General features: G+C 36.3%; 2 protein-coding genes across 7 annotated transcripts in view; one reads left to right on the top strand and one right to left on the bottom strand.

The window, feature by feature from the left end:
* Positions 1 to 18,847, top strand: part of c1qtnf12 (C1q and TNF related 12) — a 40,243-nt gene that overhangs the window by 8,045 nt on the left and 13,351 nt on the right. For 4 of the 6 annotated variants that reach the window (XR_009268841.1, XM_058763479.1, XM_058763481.1 and 1 more), the window contains one exon: positions 9,969 to 10,898. Coding sequence is in view for 5 of the 6 variants with exons in the window: in XM_058763479.1 (XP_058619462.1) it covers positions 10,725 to 10,898 (174 nt within the window). In the remaining variant the exon portion in view is untranslated. Of the gene's footprint in view, positions 1 to 8,097; positions 8,248 to 9,642; positions 10,899 to 18,847 lie in introns of those variants that run through there. The other 2 variants (XM_058763480.1, XM_058763478.1) reach the window with 2 other exon arrangements.
* On the bottom strand, positions 4,041 to 7,835 carry sdf4 (stromal cell derived factor 4). The gene is made up of 7 exons (XM_058763475.1): positions 7,487 to 7,835; positions 6,840 to 7,186; positions 6,194 to 6,330; positions 5,852 to 5,965; positions 5,596 to 5,754; positions 5,333 to 5,508; positions 4,041 to 5,240 (listed from the first exon to the last, which is right to left on the bottom strand). Exons 2-7 carry the CDS (start codon positions 7,145 to 7,147, stop codon positions 5,064 to 5,066), a joined length of 1,071 nt encoding a protein of 356 aa, XP_058619458.1. The 5' UTR covers positions 7,148 to 7,186; positions 7,487 to 7,835; the 3' UTR covers positions 4,041 to 5,063.

Raw genomic sequence — 18,847 nt, 5'->3', positions numbered from 1 at the left:
TCTTCAACATACAGATCAGATGCTTTCAGTTTATTATAAATATACGCTACCATTCAAAATCTGGCAGTTGTTTTTGAAACGTTTTTGAAAAAAGTATTTTTTTACGTATGTAATATTAAGTATTTTGCATTTATTTGATCTAAAATACAGTAAAAAAAACAGTAATATTGTAAAATGTTATTACAATTTAAACTGTTAATGTTAATCTGAATATATTTTAAGAATTTATTCCTAATGATGAAGCTGAATTGTCAGCAGTCATTACTCCAGTCTTGTGTCACATGATCCTTCAGAAATCATTCTAATATGCTGATTTGATGCTCAAAAAACATTTCTTATTGTTATAAATGCTGAAAAAAGCCATGGTACACTACTAGGTAAGTAACATAATAAATAAATAAAAATAAATAAAAAAATCAATGTTGTTTACTTTCTATTTTACAAAGAATCCTAAAAAATGTGTCATGGTTTCCACAAATATTATTAAGTAGAAAAAAACTTTTTTTAACATTGATACTAATGAGAACTTTTAATAATTGAGCACCAGTAATAATTGATATTAACTAAGCACTAAATCAGCATATTAGACTGGATCATGTGACACTGAATACTGGAATAATGGCGTAATTCAGCTTTACTAGGAATAAATGACATTTTAAAATATATTAAAATGGGAAACAGTTATTTAAAATTGTAATAATAGTTAACAGTATTACTGTTTTAACTGTGTTATTGACAAAATAAACAAAGCATTAATTGGAGAGCATATGAGACCTTTTTCAAAAACATAACATTTTAATTATTTTAAACATTTGAAGAGTAGGCCAATAAAATGCAGTAACTACTAACTACTACTAATAATAATTATAATAATTATAAAAAAAATAGAATATACAATTTTATATTAAATTTAAGTATTATAATATAAATAACTAATAATACATGTCAATATAATAACACTTGCCTTGCATTAAATATAATAATTATTAATAAAATATTTTTTTAAAAGATGCACGTAAAACAGTCTATCAAATCGCAACATATGAACATGGGTTTTTTCAGTGCTGAAATCCTGAGATATCGTAAGGATTCATTCAGTCTTCAGACTCTTTGTACATATCAATAATCAGTGAACAGGATATAAACTACTTAATCCTGCCTAGAGTCCCCCACCCTCAGTGACTTACGGTCCATGCACTCAATGACCCGAACACATATGCTCAACGAGAGCTGTGCCCAGATTGACCAAATCTGAGGTTTCTGTAAGGCTCAGACTCAAGTCTGGAGCCATGTGATTTGCAGGAAGGGGAAGGAGACCCCCTCCCACAATCACTCTCTCTCTCCCCCCCAAACCTGCCCCTGAGTGGCCCCTGCCAGGCTCTGTTTCCAGGAAAGGGGCCTAGTGGACAGGCGCAGGGGCCTGCGTCAGGGAGAGCCTGGCTCATTGAGAAAAACAAAAACAGAGAGGGGAGGTGGGAAGACTCTCCCTCCTTACATAACAGTCTCTAGCAGTAAAAAAAAAACCCCTCTCTCTCTCTCTACCACCACCGTACTTGAAACCCGTCTGTCTGCTCTTTACACAATGCCACACCCTATAGTAGAGCTTTGCTAGAACTTCAGCATTTGGGACGGTTTTATGTATTGGACAGAAAAGAGACTCTTACTTCTTTTAATAATTTAAAGATTGCCAGCTGGATGCTCATTAGATGCATTGAGCGTGGAAGTGACATGCATGTGTCAAGCTTGCAAAAATTCTTGCTGCTGTGCATGAATTTTAAGGTGAACACAAGTAATAGCTGGAGGTAAACTGGATTTTGCAAGGCATATGTGTAAAGAACATGTAGTAATATTTATTAGGGTCTTAGAGTTCAGAGGCACATATGCTCATTCCAGCAGTCTGTGATTTTTGACGCTTTACCGCCTCCTTGTGGTTACACTAGGCCTAAATGAAAAAGCGAAAAATAGTAGACCGTTTATTGTGAAATGATTTACAAACTAGTTCTATGAGCAGTTGTACGTGTTTTCAATGTGTATATTTAGTTAATTTTAATTCAAAACATCTTGCAAATGAGGATCATAGCAAGCAATTTGTCATAATAGCAAATGATATTCACAGTCCACAATGCCAAGTGCAAATTAAAAAATTGCAGAAGTATAATGCAAAAATTATAATAATTTCTAATAATTAGTACATTTAATGTACTAATCAACAATTAAATCAACTCTAATTTTTTTTTTGACCATCTCCATTTAAACAGGATGTGATCTGCTTTGCATGTTCCAGGAACAGGAACTGAACCAGCCAAAAACAGCAACAACAAGAACTATACAGCAAACCAAGAAAATAGCCATTGTCAAATTAATATCCATATAATGAGTGATATAAAGGATTCTGATATTCACGTTCATAAATCATTCTAATGTGCTGATTTGGTGCTCAGATATTATCGTCAATTACTGTTAATGGCTCTTATTATTATCAGTTTTGGAAACCATTTTTGCTGCTTGATATTTTTGAGGAAACTTTTTTTTCAGGATTCTTTGATGAATAGGAAGTTCAAAAGAACAGCATATTTGAAATCTTTTGTAACCTTATTTATGTCTTTACTGTCGCTTATGATTAATGTAGGCTAATTCATCCTTGCTGAATGAAAGTATTAATTTCTTACTACAAATATTTTCAGCATTGATAATAAGAAATGTGTCTTGAGCAGTAAATCAGCATGTTAGAATGATTTCTGAAAGATCATGTGACTGCTGAAAATTCAGCTTTGCAATCACAGAAATAAATTATAATTTACAATATATAAAAAAATAGATGATAGTTTTTTATTGTAATAATATTACTGTTTGATATTACTGAAAGAGACTTCCTTCAAAAACATTTTTAAAATCTTAATTAGTTCAGCCTTTGGACCAGTAGTGTAAAAAAATCATGGACTGTGTGAAAATTTTGAATTTTTTTAATTAAGTAGCTCCAAAAAAAAAAAAAAAGATAAATAAATAAAAACTTATTTGTGTGAAAGTAAAACATTTTACTTTTCAAAGTACTTACAAAATTAAAAGTAAATTTTAATCATGAAATCATATCTCTTTACAAGGAGTGTAAAGAGTGAAAGTCCGTAGTTTAATTCCTAGGAGTGTGATTTTGCCGTTTGTTTGGCAAGATGATAATATAAAGATAGCTTTAAGTTGTAATCCACCAGATAATGATCAATATGTAACAGGAATGTCTAAGCAAAATGTTAAGGTGTAAAAAGTATATTTGTACCTCATAAACTGAGTAAAAATACAAGTCAGTTAATGAAGTTTAATGTTTCTAAAATAATACTTAAGTATATTGAACTACAATTACTTACAGTACATACTGTGCATCACACCCCTTCATCCAAAACGCAAAAAGTTTTATTTTTTTTAAACACACGGATAGGAACATCACAGTAGTTCTTAACATGACTAGATTTTATGGAGAATATTTACTCTAAAATTGATTCTAAGAATGCATAATGACACGCACTTTCATTTATTTATAATAATAATAATAATAAAAATCAGCCTGATTGTTACAGTCTGAAACATGTTTTAAATGTCAGGAAAGATTAAATGTTAATAGTCTTCACGACATAAGTAATTTGAGTAATTTAAAAGGTAATGTAGATTTCATGCATTGATTATGAATAGCAGTATCATATATTATGTGTTATATATTATTTCAATATAATGTAACAGCATTTAACAGCACTCAGTGTTTTTTTTTACTTTAAGCAGTTACTTTAATTTCCACAGGATGAATGTAATATATGATCAGTCAATGAACAAGGATAATTCTGAACACATTAGCAGCTCATATTTTAACATCCAATAAACACACAATAGAATCCAAAAAGCCAGTTATTAATAATTCATATAGCAAAATAAAATAAAATTGATATATTAAACTATTACTAAAGCATGCTCAAAAATGATCAACACCAAAACTAGAGCTCAATTATATGCACACAGTCAATAGGACACATTAGCCTAATTTCATGAGGCAAATGTGTATTTTAATAAAAGTTTATTCTCAAATACAGAAAATACATGAATCGGTCCTTCCATTTTTCATAGCAATTTCAAAAGGGTAAATTATAGTTCCTAATAATATAATTCCTCTCAAAGCATTTCTCTTATGTTTAAATTAACTCACTTTGAATGACTTTTTACAATACAGATGACAATGGAGAAACTTCAGTGTCATCAAGGAATAAGATGCTCTATTACACTGACTATAGGAGGCTGCTGAGGTAACAGGGTGAACTGAATTCTTAAAAGTAATAAAATAATAATATGCAAGCTATATACAATTATGACATAATGGGGTTCTTAAAAACTTTTCAATGTGCAAATAGGTCACATCTGGACGGAGTAATTATCCTATGAACTCTCAGTTAATATGATTCCTTAACTAGACTTTTTCACTGCATTTTTGCATTTAATGATGAGATCTCAAATAGAAGTGCTATATATAGTTCTGTATGTTACAGTTTTCACAAAATTATCACCCTAAATCATTTTGCTGGCTCGTCATCTTTGGAAATAACACATCTCAGGAAGCTCAACCCCTGTCAAAAGCAACCCACCCAAAATGTGAATACATTTATATATTATGGCACTCCAAATAACAGCATTATTTACATTACTCTATTTTTTTTAATTATTTTTTTTTTTTAAATAAATTCCACCTTCATGTGGAAAACAATCTTTCCCCTCACCAATTCCTCATATACAGACATTTCTCTTAATTATCAACACTCAAACACCTGATGAAAGTGACAAAGTGTATAAAATTAATTATATGGAACTTTATGGGGCTCAAATGGAAATCTATGACATTACAAAGCAAAGTCTTAATAATGTCATATCTGCGTATTGCAACATAACAGAAGGTTTTGTGGCTTGAGGTTTTGTACATTTACAAACATGTCCAAATGCACTTGTTGATCCCAGTCTGGGAAGCAAGCAAAGATCATCCTTGCGACACTTTAGGGATATATACATGCTATTCTTATTCATAAAGACTTGTCTTAGAACTCCTCATGTACGTTACGGGCATAGTCCATGAGTTTGCTGCCGGTGAAGTACTCGCTGTATTTAAGGATCTCCTCTAGTTCCAGGTTGTGGTTTTGGTTCTCATCTGCCACAGCAATCATCTGCTTGGCTTCATTCAGGGCGTTGTACTCATTCATAGGGTCCATGTATTCCTGTGGGATACGTGTACATCCAGATATACATTCAAATTAGATGCTATAAAAGTGTTATTAACCTTTAACAGCACTGATAAAAGAGGACCAACCTCCAGCTCTTCCATGGTTACAATCATATCATGGTTCGCATCAATGACTTCTTCAAACTCCTTCTTCCTTTCACGAACCCAGTCGTCATCGATGTCTTGGGCCTGCTGATTCTCCACAGTTCCCATGGGGAGGGAGATAAATTCAGCAAGAGTCAACTTTCCATCGCCATCTTGATCTGTTTAGGAAACATATAGGGTTCGCTTATAATTAAGAATCACAATGAATTTGTGTTGGCATTTCTCAGGCATAAATTTAAGATTACCAAGATCTCGGACGATCTCCTTGACCATGTATCTCAGCATGCCTCTGCTGTGCTCTGGGTGCAGGAACGAGAGGAACTCCTCTTCATTTAGCAGCTGGTCAGCTGGAGGGTTATCTGCCTGGAACCAGCGATCCTTCAAGCTCTCCAGAACCTCCTGAGCTGTAGTGAGGCCATATTTTATTCATATCATTAGAAAAGGCTTTGTTATGAGTACTAGACCATATTTGACAAATGCTTCTTCTACATTACAACTTACTTTCTTCATCCACTTTCAGTTCTTCATTGTTTTTTATCTTCTCAGCCACTTCTTTTTCATTGAAACCTTTACTGGCCAAAAACTTCACACGGTATTCATCCCAAGTTACATGTCCTGAGAGAGCGCAATTTGACAAATTGGCAGTCAAGACCATTGTTAAGTGTTAAGAAATCATCATGGCAGATGTCAAAAACAATATACGTATGATTTTGCTCCTGTGAAACACAGGAAACATTTATAACTACAAATCATGTTTAAACTTACCAGAAATCTGATTTAACATATCTCTACTTGACATATCATTTCATTATGGCATGGGTGTAAATTACAACATCCACTTACCATCCCCATCAGGGTCTACGGCACGAAAACTGAGCTTGTTTTCTTTAACGGCCTCCTGAAAATGTTCTTCTGTCTTCTCCATGATCCAGCGCTGCATTTCTTTCGCACTGACACTCCTGTCTTTATTAATATCCACCCTAGAAACAGAAAGTAAAGGTTTGATTAGACAATTAAAAAACTGCATTTTTTTCAAAGATATTTTTGGCATCAACAGTTTAAAGTAACCAAACATTTGCTTAATGCATATGCTTGATTGTTTTTAAAGTTAGCATGAAATAGAAATTCACTTTGTTTTCTACATGCATCTTAATGTGAACAATATTTTTATTATTATATTTTTTTTATTAAATTATTTTTTTTAGCTTGTAATTTAATCAAAATATCACAAGTCAATCTTCTGACAAAGATACCAGACTGTATGCAGGACTTCAATCATGTTGTCTTTTTAAACCCTGTTCCTTTTGACTGTAAGCTTGCTCAAATGTATGTCACAATACAGAAAAAAAAAAGATCTTATCACTACTTCTGTTTCATCACAGCTTACTATAATTGCTCACTGCTCATTGGGTTAAACTAGAAATGCTTTTAGAATGACACATAAGCACATCATGGGAAAATCGCACTGTTTCCACAGCTGTACACATACTTGGTAAAGATTTCAATTAGCTTCTTCCTGTTCCTCCTGGGCTCTGAGTCCTCCTCAAACTCCTCCATCTCCTTCCCCAGAAACACCTCCTGATGAAAGTCTTTATTGAGGTGACCGTCCATTTCCATCTTCACACCGTTCAGATGGTCAGGTGGAAGGATCTCATTGTCCTCTTTGCTGTTGGGGTGTTTGTCTTTTAACGCTGATATATTTGCTGGCCTGGCCTGAACATTCAAAGCCAGCATCACAAATACTGCCAAAGTTGAGGCGCACAAGCGGCCAGGCTGAGGTCTTCTCCGGTTAGACATGGTTTTACTGCTTGAACGTCACAAACAATTGTACAAACACTGCAAATAGAATAAAAACACATTAAAGCACAAATAATAAGCAGGCTTCAACATATTCAAATAAGACTGTGCAATCTGCTACTGAAAAATTACTTATTTACAGTAAACCTCAAATCAAATAAGATCAAATACAAAGACTTCTTTAGGTCGTGATGGACTGACAGAGTTATAGCAATTAATTTATTAGTTTGAGCCCAATATTACTCAGAACAGAATATGAATTAGCACATAATCTAACAACACCTGTCTGGACGAATACATATGCAGCTTGTGAACGGAAATAAATAACAAGCTACCTACCTGTACGTTTGAACGGTCCTTTCCAAAAATAAAATATCAGATGAATGAAGAGAAGGCAGTGGCCTGCGGTATTGAAAGCACCTTGAGCGACTGTTTATGTGCAGCTCATCGCGCAGTTCCTGTACACGTCGCCACTCGAGACCAAACGCTGGTCACTGGAGCCGTTTATGGCCCTGAACGGGACGTCCTCCCTCTCAGGACTCAGATAACACACAAACACACACAGGACAGAGCGATAGCCGCAAGAGTTCAAACACACACACTGACACCAGAAAGACGTTCAGGAAAGAAACATTGCTACGTTGTCAAGATCGCGTGTCTTCTTCTTGTGTAACATGAGATGAGGGATAACGCACATATCGCCATCTACTGTACCAGCAGACCTATGCCTATGAAATATACACTAAATGTCTGTTTACCTTTCATATCAGTTTTTTTTTCTCTCTCTCTGACCATCTGTGCTGAAAGACTTACTTGCTTAGATTTTAAAGAATGCTGTCTCAAACTCACATTAGTTTCTTGGGGGTATGTTGAACAGTTACAGAAAGTACAAGTTTTATTATGAACATGATCACATAGGCTAACAGTCCTGGATCTGATGCAAAGTTTAAATGATGGTGGCTTATAGAACCTGAGGTTAATCAGTCTCGCGTTTTGCTATTTTTTCCTGTGAGATGGAGAAATAGTCTACCTGCACACAAGTGTGCTACCTTTGCCCAAAGCAGATCCTCAAGCAGGTGTGTATTGGATAGTAGACAATGGTAGGTATATTTCTGTCATTTAAATCCCACTGGATATCAGCTTATGCAGTTTTGGATGCTGTTAAATTGTATATTCTGCAAATTGTACAAGAACGAATAGTTAAAATGCTCACCAAATCTGCATTCATTTGATTAAAACAGTAAAAAAAACAAATTAAATAAATAATAATAATAATAATATTGTGAAATATTAGAACCATTTTTATATAATCTCAGACAACTGGTAAAGAACTGCTGTGATGTAAATGTGATGTTTGACCAGTTGACTGATCTGGTTCTTTTAGAGAAGATCTGAGCATTTATATGAATTTATTATGAGTCTAATATGAAATACCTCCATCTGCATGCACACATACTGAGAGTGTTAGAAACATATTCCATAGTACAAACAATAAAGTTTGTAAAGTTGTAAATTTTAAGTAGTGTATCATGGTTTGCATAAAAAGTTTAAGCAGCAAAAATTGTTTTCAGCATTGATAATAGGAAATGTTTCTTGAGCAGCAAATCAGCATATTAGAATGATTTCTGAAGGATCACGTGACACTGAAGACTAGAGTAATGATGCTGAAAATTCAGCTTTGCCATCACAGGAGTAAATTACATTTTAAAATATGTTAAAATAGAAAACAGTATTTTAAACTATATTAATAGTTCACAATATTGTTGTTTTACTGTATTATAATACAGTAAATCAACAATAAAATATAATAAAATATTTTTTTATTTTAATATTGATTTAATATGCATCACATTTGCATATTAAATAAATATACATAAAAAACTAGACTGACAAATGTTTGTGCCGAAATGCAAGATTATTGCAGCTTTATTTCCAGCCACCAGAGGGGGGAAGAGCGTCAAGGCATTACGATATCTCTCAGTAGTGTTGCTCTACTCTGTGAGACAGTGCTGTACAAAGTTACGCAAATCTACATAATGTAATTTGTCACTTAGATTAATAGGATCATGCATTTTACATTAATGTGTAACAGTAAGAAAAATAATCGATTAATGACAAGGTTATATTGTAAAAAATACTATTAGGATCACTAAAATGACTCTTAACCTTAATGCAATGTTTTGCAAATTGTTGTATATAGTAGAAAAATATTGTTTGTACTATGGAATATGTTTCTGACACATGCAAATGGATGATTGACTCCACATCAATTCATATAAACATTCAGCTCTTCTCTAAAAGACCCATATATCTAGTCAGCTGGTCAAACATGACTTTCTAGTGCCTTAAAATTGTTATTTCTGAGTTGTTTGAATTATCTGAGACTAAATGTCACATGTACTGGGCTACTGCAAAGTAGGACACTACACACACACACACACAGAGAGAGATTTACACCTACACACATGAACACGCATTCCCTAGAGTCTGCCTGCCAAAGAGCTCTCCCTCAAGACTTAAGTATTTCATTAGTGAGATAAAACAGGGCTGAGCCCACTGAGGTTGCCAGTTTCACTGATGAGGAAAGGAGAAGCAGGGGAATCAGAAAGAGAGAGAGAGAGAAAGAGAAAGAGCGAGAGACAGAGAGGGGGCTGTGATAAACTCTGCTGCGAGCCCTCCTGTATGCAGAGTGAGAGAGTGCAGGAGCAACAGCATAAGATCTGGAGAGGGTGAAAACACAACTGTGAGCAAGACCTACCACAAAGTCCACACAGATCGCGCACTTTGAGGTGAGCGTGCATGTGTTTTTGTCACCCTGCAGAACTGGGCTGATACATTTGGGTGCGATCGTCCCGTCAAGTGCTTCTCTGCTTTGAAGTTGGCCGTGGGGGACTGATTTTTCCCTGCAAGGAGAAAAAAAGCAGGAGAAGGCCAAAGGCTAAGAAAACTGGAGTGTTTCCAACTTCCAATTCCCTCAGGACGTTTTTTTTTCCCACCTCGGCTTCAAGAAGGAACCACATGTGAAGACTGATGGGGCAAGAGCTCAGCATTGCTTACCAGAGAATCGGTTCAGATGCATCACCACAAAGACTCCACATCCCAGTAGGAGCGAGACGGAGGTAAAGAACCAGAGAGAAAGTGAGAGGGAATCTGAGTAATTTCCATCCACTCCCCCCTTCCCACATTGGGACCTTCTTCAGTTGCCCTCTGCTACCCCCCGTGGGGCAGGAAGCGTGAAAAATCTCACTAATGGGTTTATTTGCTGTCAGCTCAGCGACGACCTGTCATTTCCCAGGACCACTCCACACTTGACACATTTCATAGTCGAGTAAGCTTTGCTTTGTTTTTGCCTAAAGAGCGCTTGCTTCACACTGTTGGCTGTTGAGAAGATCAAGACCAGGCTGAGGTATCAGGTGGAGCGGACAAGTCCCTTAATCACTTTGGCTGCCTATTACAGTATTTTTCTTCCAGTGAGGTCAAGCGTGTGGGACGTCTCGCTGTTCTTTTGTTTTTCCCCAAGTCGAGAACATCCTTTGCTTTCTGAACATACTACGGTCTCCTGGCTGGTGGGCTGAAGATGCGTCTCTGGCTGCTAGCTGTGGTGACGGCAGTGCTCTGGAGCCAGTGCATCCTTCTAGGGTGGGCTGAGGCCAGGAAGATGCGTAAGAGGCCGAAGGAGCTTGCTCCGCAGCACACCGAAGCATTCAACACCACTCTTTCCAACAGCGAGGAGCTGGATGGCAGTACGAAGGTATACATCATATATGTCATATGATAGTTTCTTATTGCTTTTCTTATATGTTTAAGCTATGTTCATTTCCCAGCTCTGCACATGAATATGCTTATGATTCCACACCAGAAGTCAAATTATTGTTTTATATAAGATCACTGATAGAAAAAATGTTTGGAAATTGTCCCTTTAGGGCTACAACAGTTTGATACTGAGACAGCATCCTCAAAAGTGCACATTGGTACCTTATATACCCATAAAATGTGTTTATTATTACCTTAAGGGTGCAAGTTACTATCTTAAAGTGCTAATATGCCAACAGTGTATTTTGGACTGTGTACGGTCCAAGCTAAAAGTACAATTTTTGCACTTTTTCAGGGTATGTCATATGTCTGTGTTTTTTGATAACGATTGATTTAAAAAAAAAAAAAAGTCTTATAATGTGTCTTCTTCAGTTTACTAAGAAACTTCTGATATTGTAGTAATCAGTCAGTCTCAAGGCTGTGAAAACACACAGACAGCTGACGCCACTGTTACTATGTTTTACATGTCTTGGGGCTCTGTTTTATTGAGAACCTCACCCTAACTGGGTGCTAAAATTGCATGAAAAATTATAGAAGACATGATACAACACATTGGTTATATACACTACCAAATGTTTGCGGATTTGTAATATTTGTAATGTAAGATTTGTTTGTACATTTTTTTAAATTAAATTAATCAAATGTGACAGTAAAGACATTTATAATGTTACAGAAGATTTCAATTTCAAATCAATGATGTTTTTTTTTTTTTACTTTCTATTTATTCAAGAATCCTGAAAAAACAAAATTCACTGTTTCCAAAAAAATATAAAGCAGAACAACCGTTTTAAACATAATATTAAGAAATGTTTCTTGAGCACCAAATCAGCATATTAGAATGATTTCTGAAGGATCATGTGACACTCAAGAAAATTCAGGAATAAATTACATTCTAAAATAGCTATGTAAATAGTATGTTATGTTAGTTAATATTTCACAATATTACTGCTTTATTGTATTTTTAATCAAAGAAATGTAGCCTTTGTGAACATAAGATAATTCTATTAAAAAATGTTCTGACCTCAACTTTTGAACGGTAATATGTGTGTATGTATATAATTATATTATTTATTTATAGTTGGTACACTAATGCACACTAAGTATTCCTGTAGCTCAACAGGATTCACAGGCAATGCACAGAATAATAAATTATATCCCTTAAATGCACTTTATATTATTTAGATAGAACCATCTGTCAAATGTGTAAATGTAATGCATTTTAGCAACCAATCATTCCTCACAGTGTGTCACAATCACCCTGTAACAGCCAGGCAGAGAAAATACCTCAGAATGATGTGTTTTAAATGCTCTGTTAAATATGTCAGCACACTCATCAGAAAGCAAAGTCGACTGCATTTGGCACCCACAGCTGTCTCTCATCATACTTTGTAAATGCACCTGAGCAGAAGTCGCCGGCTGCTTTGCAAACTTTGGCTATTTAAACAAGCTTAGATCAAGCTCATCCAAAGCCCATGATGGAGATGCTACAACCATTTCTGATTAGCTTGGCACAGACTCAAACATGTATGTTTCTTGGGAATTAGACAGGTCTAATTCTCCAGAACAGAATGAGATTCAGAATGATAAATAGAGCGGTTTGCAGGCTCCAATGTGTGAAATGGATGATTGAAGTGTGAGATATGTGAAGAATGCACATTCAGAAGGTCTGATCAGAGCATCGATTAGTCTTCTCAGTAGGTGTTCTCTACCAGAACATGAAAGAGGGCTTGTTTCTTGTTTGAGACTTGTGGTGTTAGTAGGTTACGGATGATGAGAACGGTAAACAGGGACTCTTTTGCATTTGCATTTGCGCATAAAATAAATAAATACAGAATTACCATTCATTTCTATGTACATAAACCTTGGAAAATATCATATCGTGTTGTCCGTAGCTGAATTATCGTGCATAAGTGCGTTGACATTTTCTGGCTCCAACAAGGCCAACATATTACTATTCCAACTCTGTATTTGTTTATTGCGCCTGTATTGTTTAGATATCAGGGTTTCCATTGGAAAATTAGCTCCTGTCTCAGCCCACCCATAGAGTTGGCATTCTCAAGTAACTCCCAGCTACCCCTGTGCCAACCACTCTTACTATAACTGCTTCAGTGATCTTGCTGACAGGGGTTGTTGTCTTATTGAGTTTTTACACATCACTGATTTTGTAACAGTCTGGTTGTGCCGTATCTCCATACTGTGTTTATTTTGACATTCATATGAAGGAATTTTCAAAAAGGGACAGTCAAAATGCATGTATATGTGTACTACTATTTCAGGGTTATAACATCTAATTTTGTGGTTATCTCAGTGTTGCTTGCAATGTTTCAAAATCTATGAAATTTGCTATCGATTTCTGAGTGAAAATTGTTTAAAAGGAAACCCTGCCTCATTTGGGGTCAGGGAGACTTTTTTTCCATTAAATTGATCAAATGTGACAGAAAAGACAGTAAAAGAAGCCCGTTGACCTTGAGTCAAGCTCTTGATACTGTACCTTCATTGCATCCCAGGTGTGTCCTTCGCTACCTCCTCTTCTTCATCTTCTTCTTCCTCCCTTCATGGCCCAGCACAGGCAGGCTGCCATGATGTAATTCCTGGGAAGGTTAGGTGGGGAGATATTTAAAGACCCTTGGCAGAGCTCTTTCCCAGCCCATTGATTCTGTCATTCACAGGCCAGGCTGACTCCGCTGTGTCTGGGACATCCGATAGGGGCGGTGCGGCCCCCTGAAAAAACTGGGGCAGCAGGCCGCATAAGCCCCTCACAAAGCCTCACAGAAAGGGTCCTGAAAGAGGACACCTCGAGAAGGATTAGTCACTCTCCCCCTCTTTGCTTACATTCTTTTCATCTTGTCCCATACAATCAGAGAGTAATGACATAATCACTCTAAAACCCAGTGTTTTGCCAGATTTGTCACTGCCAGAAAGCATCACTCGGGATGGGGACCCTGTGTGACATTCATAGGGATGGAGATCATCTTTACAGGTATAGGTGGGTTTTGTAGGATCCATACAGTATGCTACTTGATGTCCAGCTACCAATATAAGCCTTTTCGATTATTAAAATCTCAATATCTGTCTTTTACTCTGTGCTTATTGTCCTGTAGATGTCACTGCGTTCTGCATTTTTCATTTACATTTATTCATTTAGCAAGGTGTGATGAAGGCTTCATTCAAAATCGACGTGGCCAGTATAGTCTGATTCATGAACAAACAAGACTTCTGCGCTTCTTTCTAGTAAATCAAAAAACAAGCAATGCAACCAGTATAATTTGATTCACAAACAAATGGATCTTATAAGCAGGTTCATTTAATGAACCGGTTCTATTTAGCAAATCAAAACGTAGCACAACCAGTGTAATTCACCTCACGAACGAACAACTCTTATGAGCTGGTTCATTTTAGTGACTTAAAACATACAGTGCAGTGCAACCAGTGTAGTTCAATTAATGGGAAAAAAAATCTAAACATTCTGTGTGACCAGTGTAGTTCAGTCTCTTGAGCCAACTTATTTAATGGTTATTCGAAAAGATGAGTTACCTGTCTAATTTACAAAATTATCTAAGATGTGTTTTTGTTTCATATGACAGAAATATAGGCTAATGAATCAGAATCAGATTGTATAAATCATCAGTGGAATCTAATCACAAGCTTGTGAATCAATCAAATTCAATTCAATCAGGAATCAATACACAGTGAATAGTGAGTTGTCTCTGTTTTGGCTTCAGTAGCTCTACCTGAAGAAGCCATGAATACATTGTGTTCTCAAAAACAGCCTTTATAAATCTGAAGTTTAACATTAAAAATGACTTATTTGCAAACGTGATTAATTTTAATCCAGCCCTGCTATTTACTTGAACAGTGGACACTAGGACATTCACATTAGGACACAGAGTACAGGGATCAGAGGAACAGCATGTACAGACATTAAATGGGGTACAAATAATTCCAATCAAAAAACCTGCCCTAAACCAAAAGACAGACAACTTTTCCAATAAGACTTCATATGAACGTCTCACACGCACATTACGTCGGTGTAGGTGTTTATATGAAGTATTTCTCGGCTGTCCATTTGACCTACCACAGATAATAAGGGAAATGAGCACCAGTGCAAACTAGCTCAACGTTATAATTTGCACACAAAGCAGGTGTGACGCTGCAATCAGACTCTCTTCAACTCTTTGACTTTTTTATGGCGAGAGGAGGGCAGGATAATTCCTCAGTAGATCTCATAATAAGTCTTGTGGCTCTCTCTCCCCTCACATGTCTTCACTAGCCAGGAATGCACACTTGATATACATATAAATATCTAAACAATGTTTACCCTGCTATGATGGCATGGAACAGCGAGAGTTATTAAAACAACACGGAGCCTCATTACCTCGCCAACATGTTAGTTTTGTAAAGTTACGAGTGTATTCTGACACATACATGTTGTTGTGCTTGGTACGAGTGAAGATAGAGAGTAAATTGGATTCAGACGTCTTTGATGTCACTGTTTAATGACCTGTGGGCCTATAATGGGCGCATTTCCAGCGTTCCCCCCCTGAGTAATAACAAAGCGGTTAACTGCCTGTTTCACTGCTCACGTAAGAATGTGATGAAAGGAGCTTTATGGTAACTGCCAAACAAATATTCAATGTACATGTGAAAGAAAAACTCTATCTGTCGACCATTTGGAGTGTATTAGTTATCAGACCTTGTCCACAGGGAAGGAATTACAGAATAATGAGGCCTCGGTAATGAAATATACAGTGGTGCCGAGTCTGTTACCTGTTAAATGATGGCCTTTGAAGCTTTCTGCTGCTTGATATCCAGCCAAATAATCATTTCTCTTTTCGTATCTCTATGTTCTGACTTCCAAAGCAGTAATGACTTGGTACCAAAAGAAACCATAATTGCAGGTAAGAATCTGAGGTGTGGTGTGAATGCGTCCATATAATCAAACCCATAAATCTGTGTACCGACCCATAAAGCTGTGTTTGGGAACATACCATCTTCTCACTTTGTTCTCTCGCACACATACCGTGTACATGAGACAAAGAAAAGCGAATATTTGTGTACAGCCATATTTTGGTGTCTTTTATGAGTCAGGGTATATATGACAAATGGTGGGTGAATTGGGAAATAATGGGTGTGTGACATGGAGGGTGCACGCAAATCTGTCTATTTGTTGATATGGTAAAGGGGGATCCTTGCCCAAAGGCATGGGATGGGTAAACTCATCAAGCCATGCATGGATGAATGCACAGACAGTCATGATACACCCTTCTAGAAACAACAATAACTTTGGGAAAGCCCTCAGTCACCATTTCTCACTGTAAAGCACCTGTATAGTGTTTTTTGCCAACTAGTTCTGATGTGTTTGTATTGCGTGCTTTATTTATTTTTCAATGTCAAGGAGTGTTATTTTTACGGGAATGGCTATTGCATCTTTGTAGTGTTGACAACAGTCCCGAGGAACATTTTTTAAACATGTCATTGTAAGTATTTTTAATTGTCAAATAGTATTTCCAATATTGACATTTGAATTTGGGGCTGAATACTTTTACAAAGTTTTACATTTAGACAGAAATAGACCTAATGGTTGGGTATTTTTAGCTACATACTTGTCAGTGTGTTACTGTAATGTCTGGTAAATTTTGGACCTGAGGTACAAAGATCAACAAACAGAAGCAATTTCTTCATAAAATGTCACTAAACCTCATGGCTGTGTTAGAACAGACCCAGTTTGTAAAGTCTGGACTATATACTTGTCACTGAGTTAATGCCATGTAAAAACATTTTGTGTCATTTCGTACCTTCAGACTGTGTAATGAAATGGATATACAGCCTAGATGAGGTTACAAGGTTTTTCACAATCAGACACTGCTGCATAATTGTTGATTGTGGCCTCAAGGCAGATTTTTATGGCCGTGTTTATGTTTGCTGTGGCACGCTGCCACAAAAATAGTCGCTGACGTTTTTCTCTGAAAATAAACAGATTTTTTGTTTCTTTTCTCTGAATACACAGTGAGCACTAAGAATTGTGGAGAAATGTTGCATTGTTAATCAAGCTAATTATTTGAACACAGTTCAAAACTAAAAATAAATATTGGAATTTTGATATCCCGTTATTACCTAAATAATGTTTTAAGACTATTAAATGAATCATTGAAACTAATTACTGCAATGCTTTTTCAGCAATCATCAGAAAAATCTATAATTATACACTAATAGGTGCACTACATTTAATTGAATTGCTCAGGCACTTTGTTCTGGTAAACCCCAAAAATAAAATTGCAGTTGGAAAACAACCATTTACAATTAAACAGAAGTTTGACACACTACATAAGTAAATTACTTTGTAATTACAGATTCCTGCTCGCACTTGTAGAAGAGTTAGCAGATATTTTTTAGACATTTAGAAGTTAGTGGCTGTTCATGATGTGGACATTCTTCAAAATGTCCCTTTTTGTTTTCCACAGCTGAAAGGAAGGTATGGAACAACATGAGGTTAAGTAAATAACACAATTTTCATTTTTGTGCGAACCTTTTGACCAATTAACCAAAAAAAAAAAAATAGCTGCAGCTTCTATATTGTGTTCATCTATTTATGTGAAAATAGCTTTGTGTTTGCTTAGTGGGGCTATTATAAAGTCTCATAAGTCTCTTTTTCTCAGCTTTCTTTCTGACTCTCATCGAAACTCTTTGCTTGACTTTTTTTTTACTCAGTGTCTAATGGAGCATTTGGCAGCTTTGCTCCACAAAGCTCTGCTGTTTTAACAGCCCCAAAACAAACTCATCAGAGAAAAATCCACCCCAGTGGTATGCTGAGATAATAATAGCTTGCCATGATCTGTCATGATCTGAAATACTTCAGCGTGTAGGGCTTTTCATACAAGCCATGCTACCGCTGTCAACCGAATCGACTGTGTACACAGCGCTCTGAAATATTGGAAAGTTTATCGCACTGAGCAAACCACTGCACATTCCGTATCAGCCTGAAGTCTCTGTGAAAATGTTCCTTTGTATCCAAAAAACATTTCAGAGAACTTTAACTGTATGTCCATACTTATAGAATCCTTGCTTTCTGACAGTCAGAGAATGGTTTATACTTTTTTGAGTAAAGAACATGAGGGAACATGATGAAATGAGATTGCGTGAATATAGATGTGTCTCCACAATCTTCGACGACATTTCTAAGCAGCAACTTCAGGCAAGTTAATCCTTGTCTTGACAGAGTTATGGATCCTCCCCGTACACCAACTGATCCGACTCTGATCATCTGAAGTGTTAATGGAAGTTCCTCGTATATTTTGAAGTGAAGGTGTTGACTTGTCCATCTTGTGGAAACTGGTTGTAACTCTCTTGCCGAGGCCAAAAGAGAGTACATTCCCCTTAAGCTTTAAGTTAGCTTCTGTGCTAGCATCTGTGGCTTATACTTCTATTTGGCACAGGAAATTAAACAACTCAATGGAGCCGCCAAAGTCGATATTGATCCTTAATAGAACCGTGTTGAATCAACAGTATTCGGAGGACTTCATGACCTGAGCGTTTGTTCTTTTTGGTAATATTAGAATCCTGTGGATCATTTTTTGGCACGACTAGCCTGCTCTGCGCTGCTTTGACATACTGATGATACAGTCTGTATTTATAAAGCATTCCATAAAAGACAATGGAAAAGAAACAAATCACGTCTTCTCCCAGTGTTTGGGGAAGATCTGAGGGATTGCCTTCTGCTGTAACAGTATCTGTACAAATCTGTCTGTCTTTTGGCTGTCTCCGGGCTCCTAATTCACAACAATAACACTCAGACATCCAACATGCGAGAGGCTTGTGTGCTAGTTAAATTGTTTATTTTGTCTCCTGTCACAAGAATAGAGGGAGAGGGAAAAAATTACACCCAAGCAA

This window comes from Onychostoma macrolepis, chromosome 23 (assembly GCF_012432095.1).
Source record: "Onychostoma macrolepis isolate SWU-2019 chromosome 23, ASM1243209v1, whole genome shotgun sequence".
In the NCBI taxonomy this organism is placed as follows: Eukaryota; Metazoa; Chordata; class Actinopteri; order Cypriniformes; family Cyprinidae; genus Onychostoma; species Onychostoma macrolepis.
This window is presented reverse-complemented; position numbering and strand designations above follow the sequence as displayed.

Coding starts and splice junctions, on each gene's coding strand:
- sdf4 (XM_058763475.1), bottom strand. CDS start 7,147: ATGTCTAACCGGAGAAGACCTCAGCCTGGCCGCTTGTGCGCCTCAACT. Junction 5,755..5,851: donor ACTGAAAGTGGATGAAGAAA/GTAAGTTGTAAT, acceptor GCCTCACTACAG/CTCAGGAGGTTCTGGAGAGC. Junction 5,509..5,595: donor GGAGATCGTCCGAGATCTTG/GTAATCTTAAAT, acceptor TTTCCTAAACAG/ATCAAGATGGCGATGGAAAG.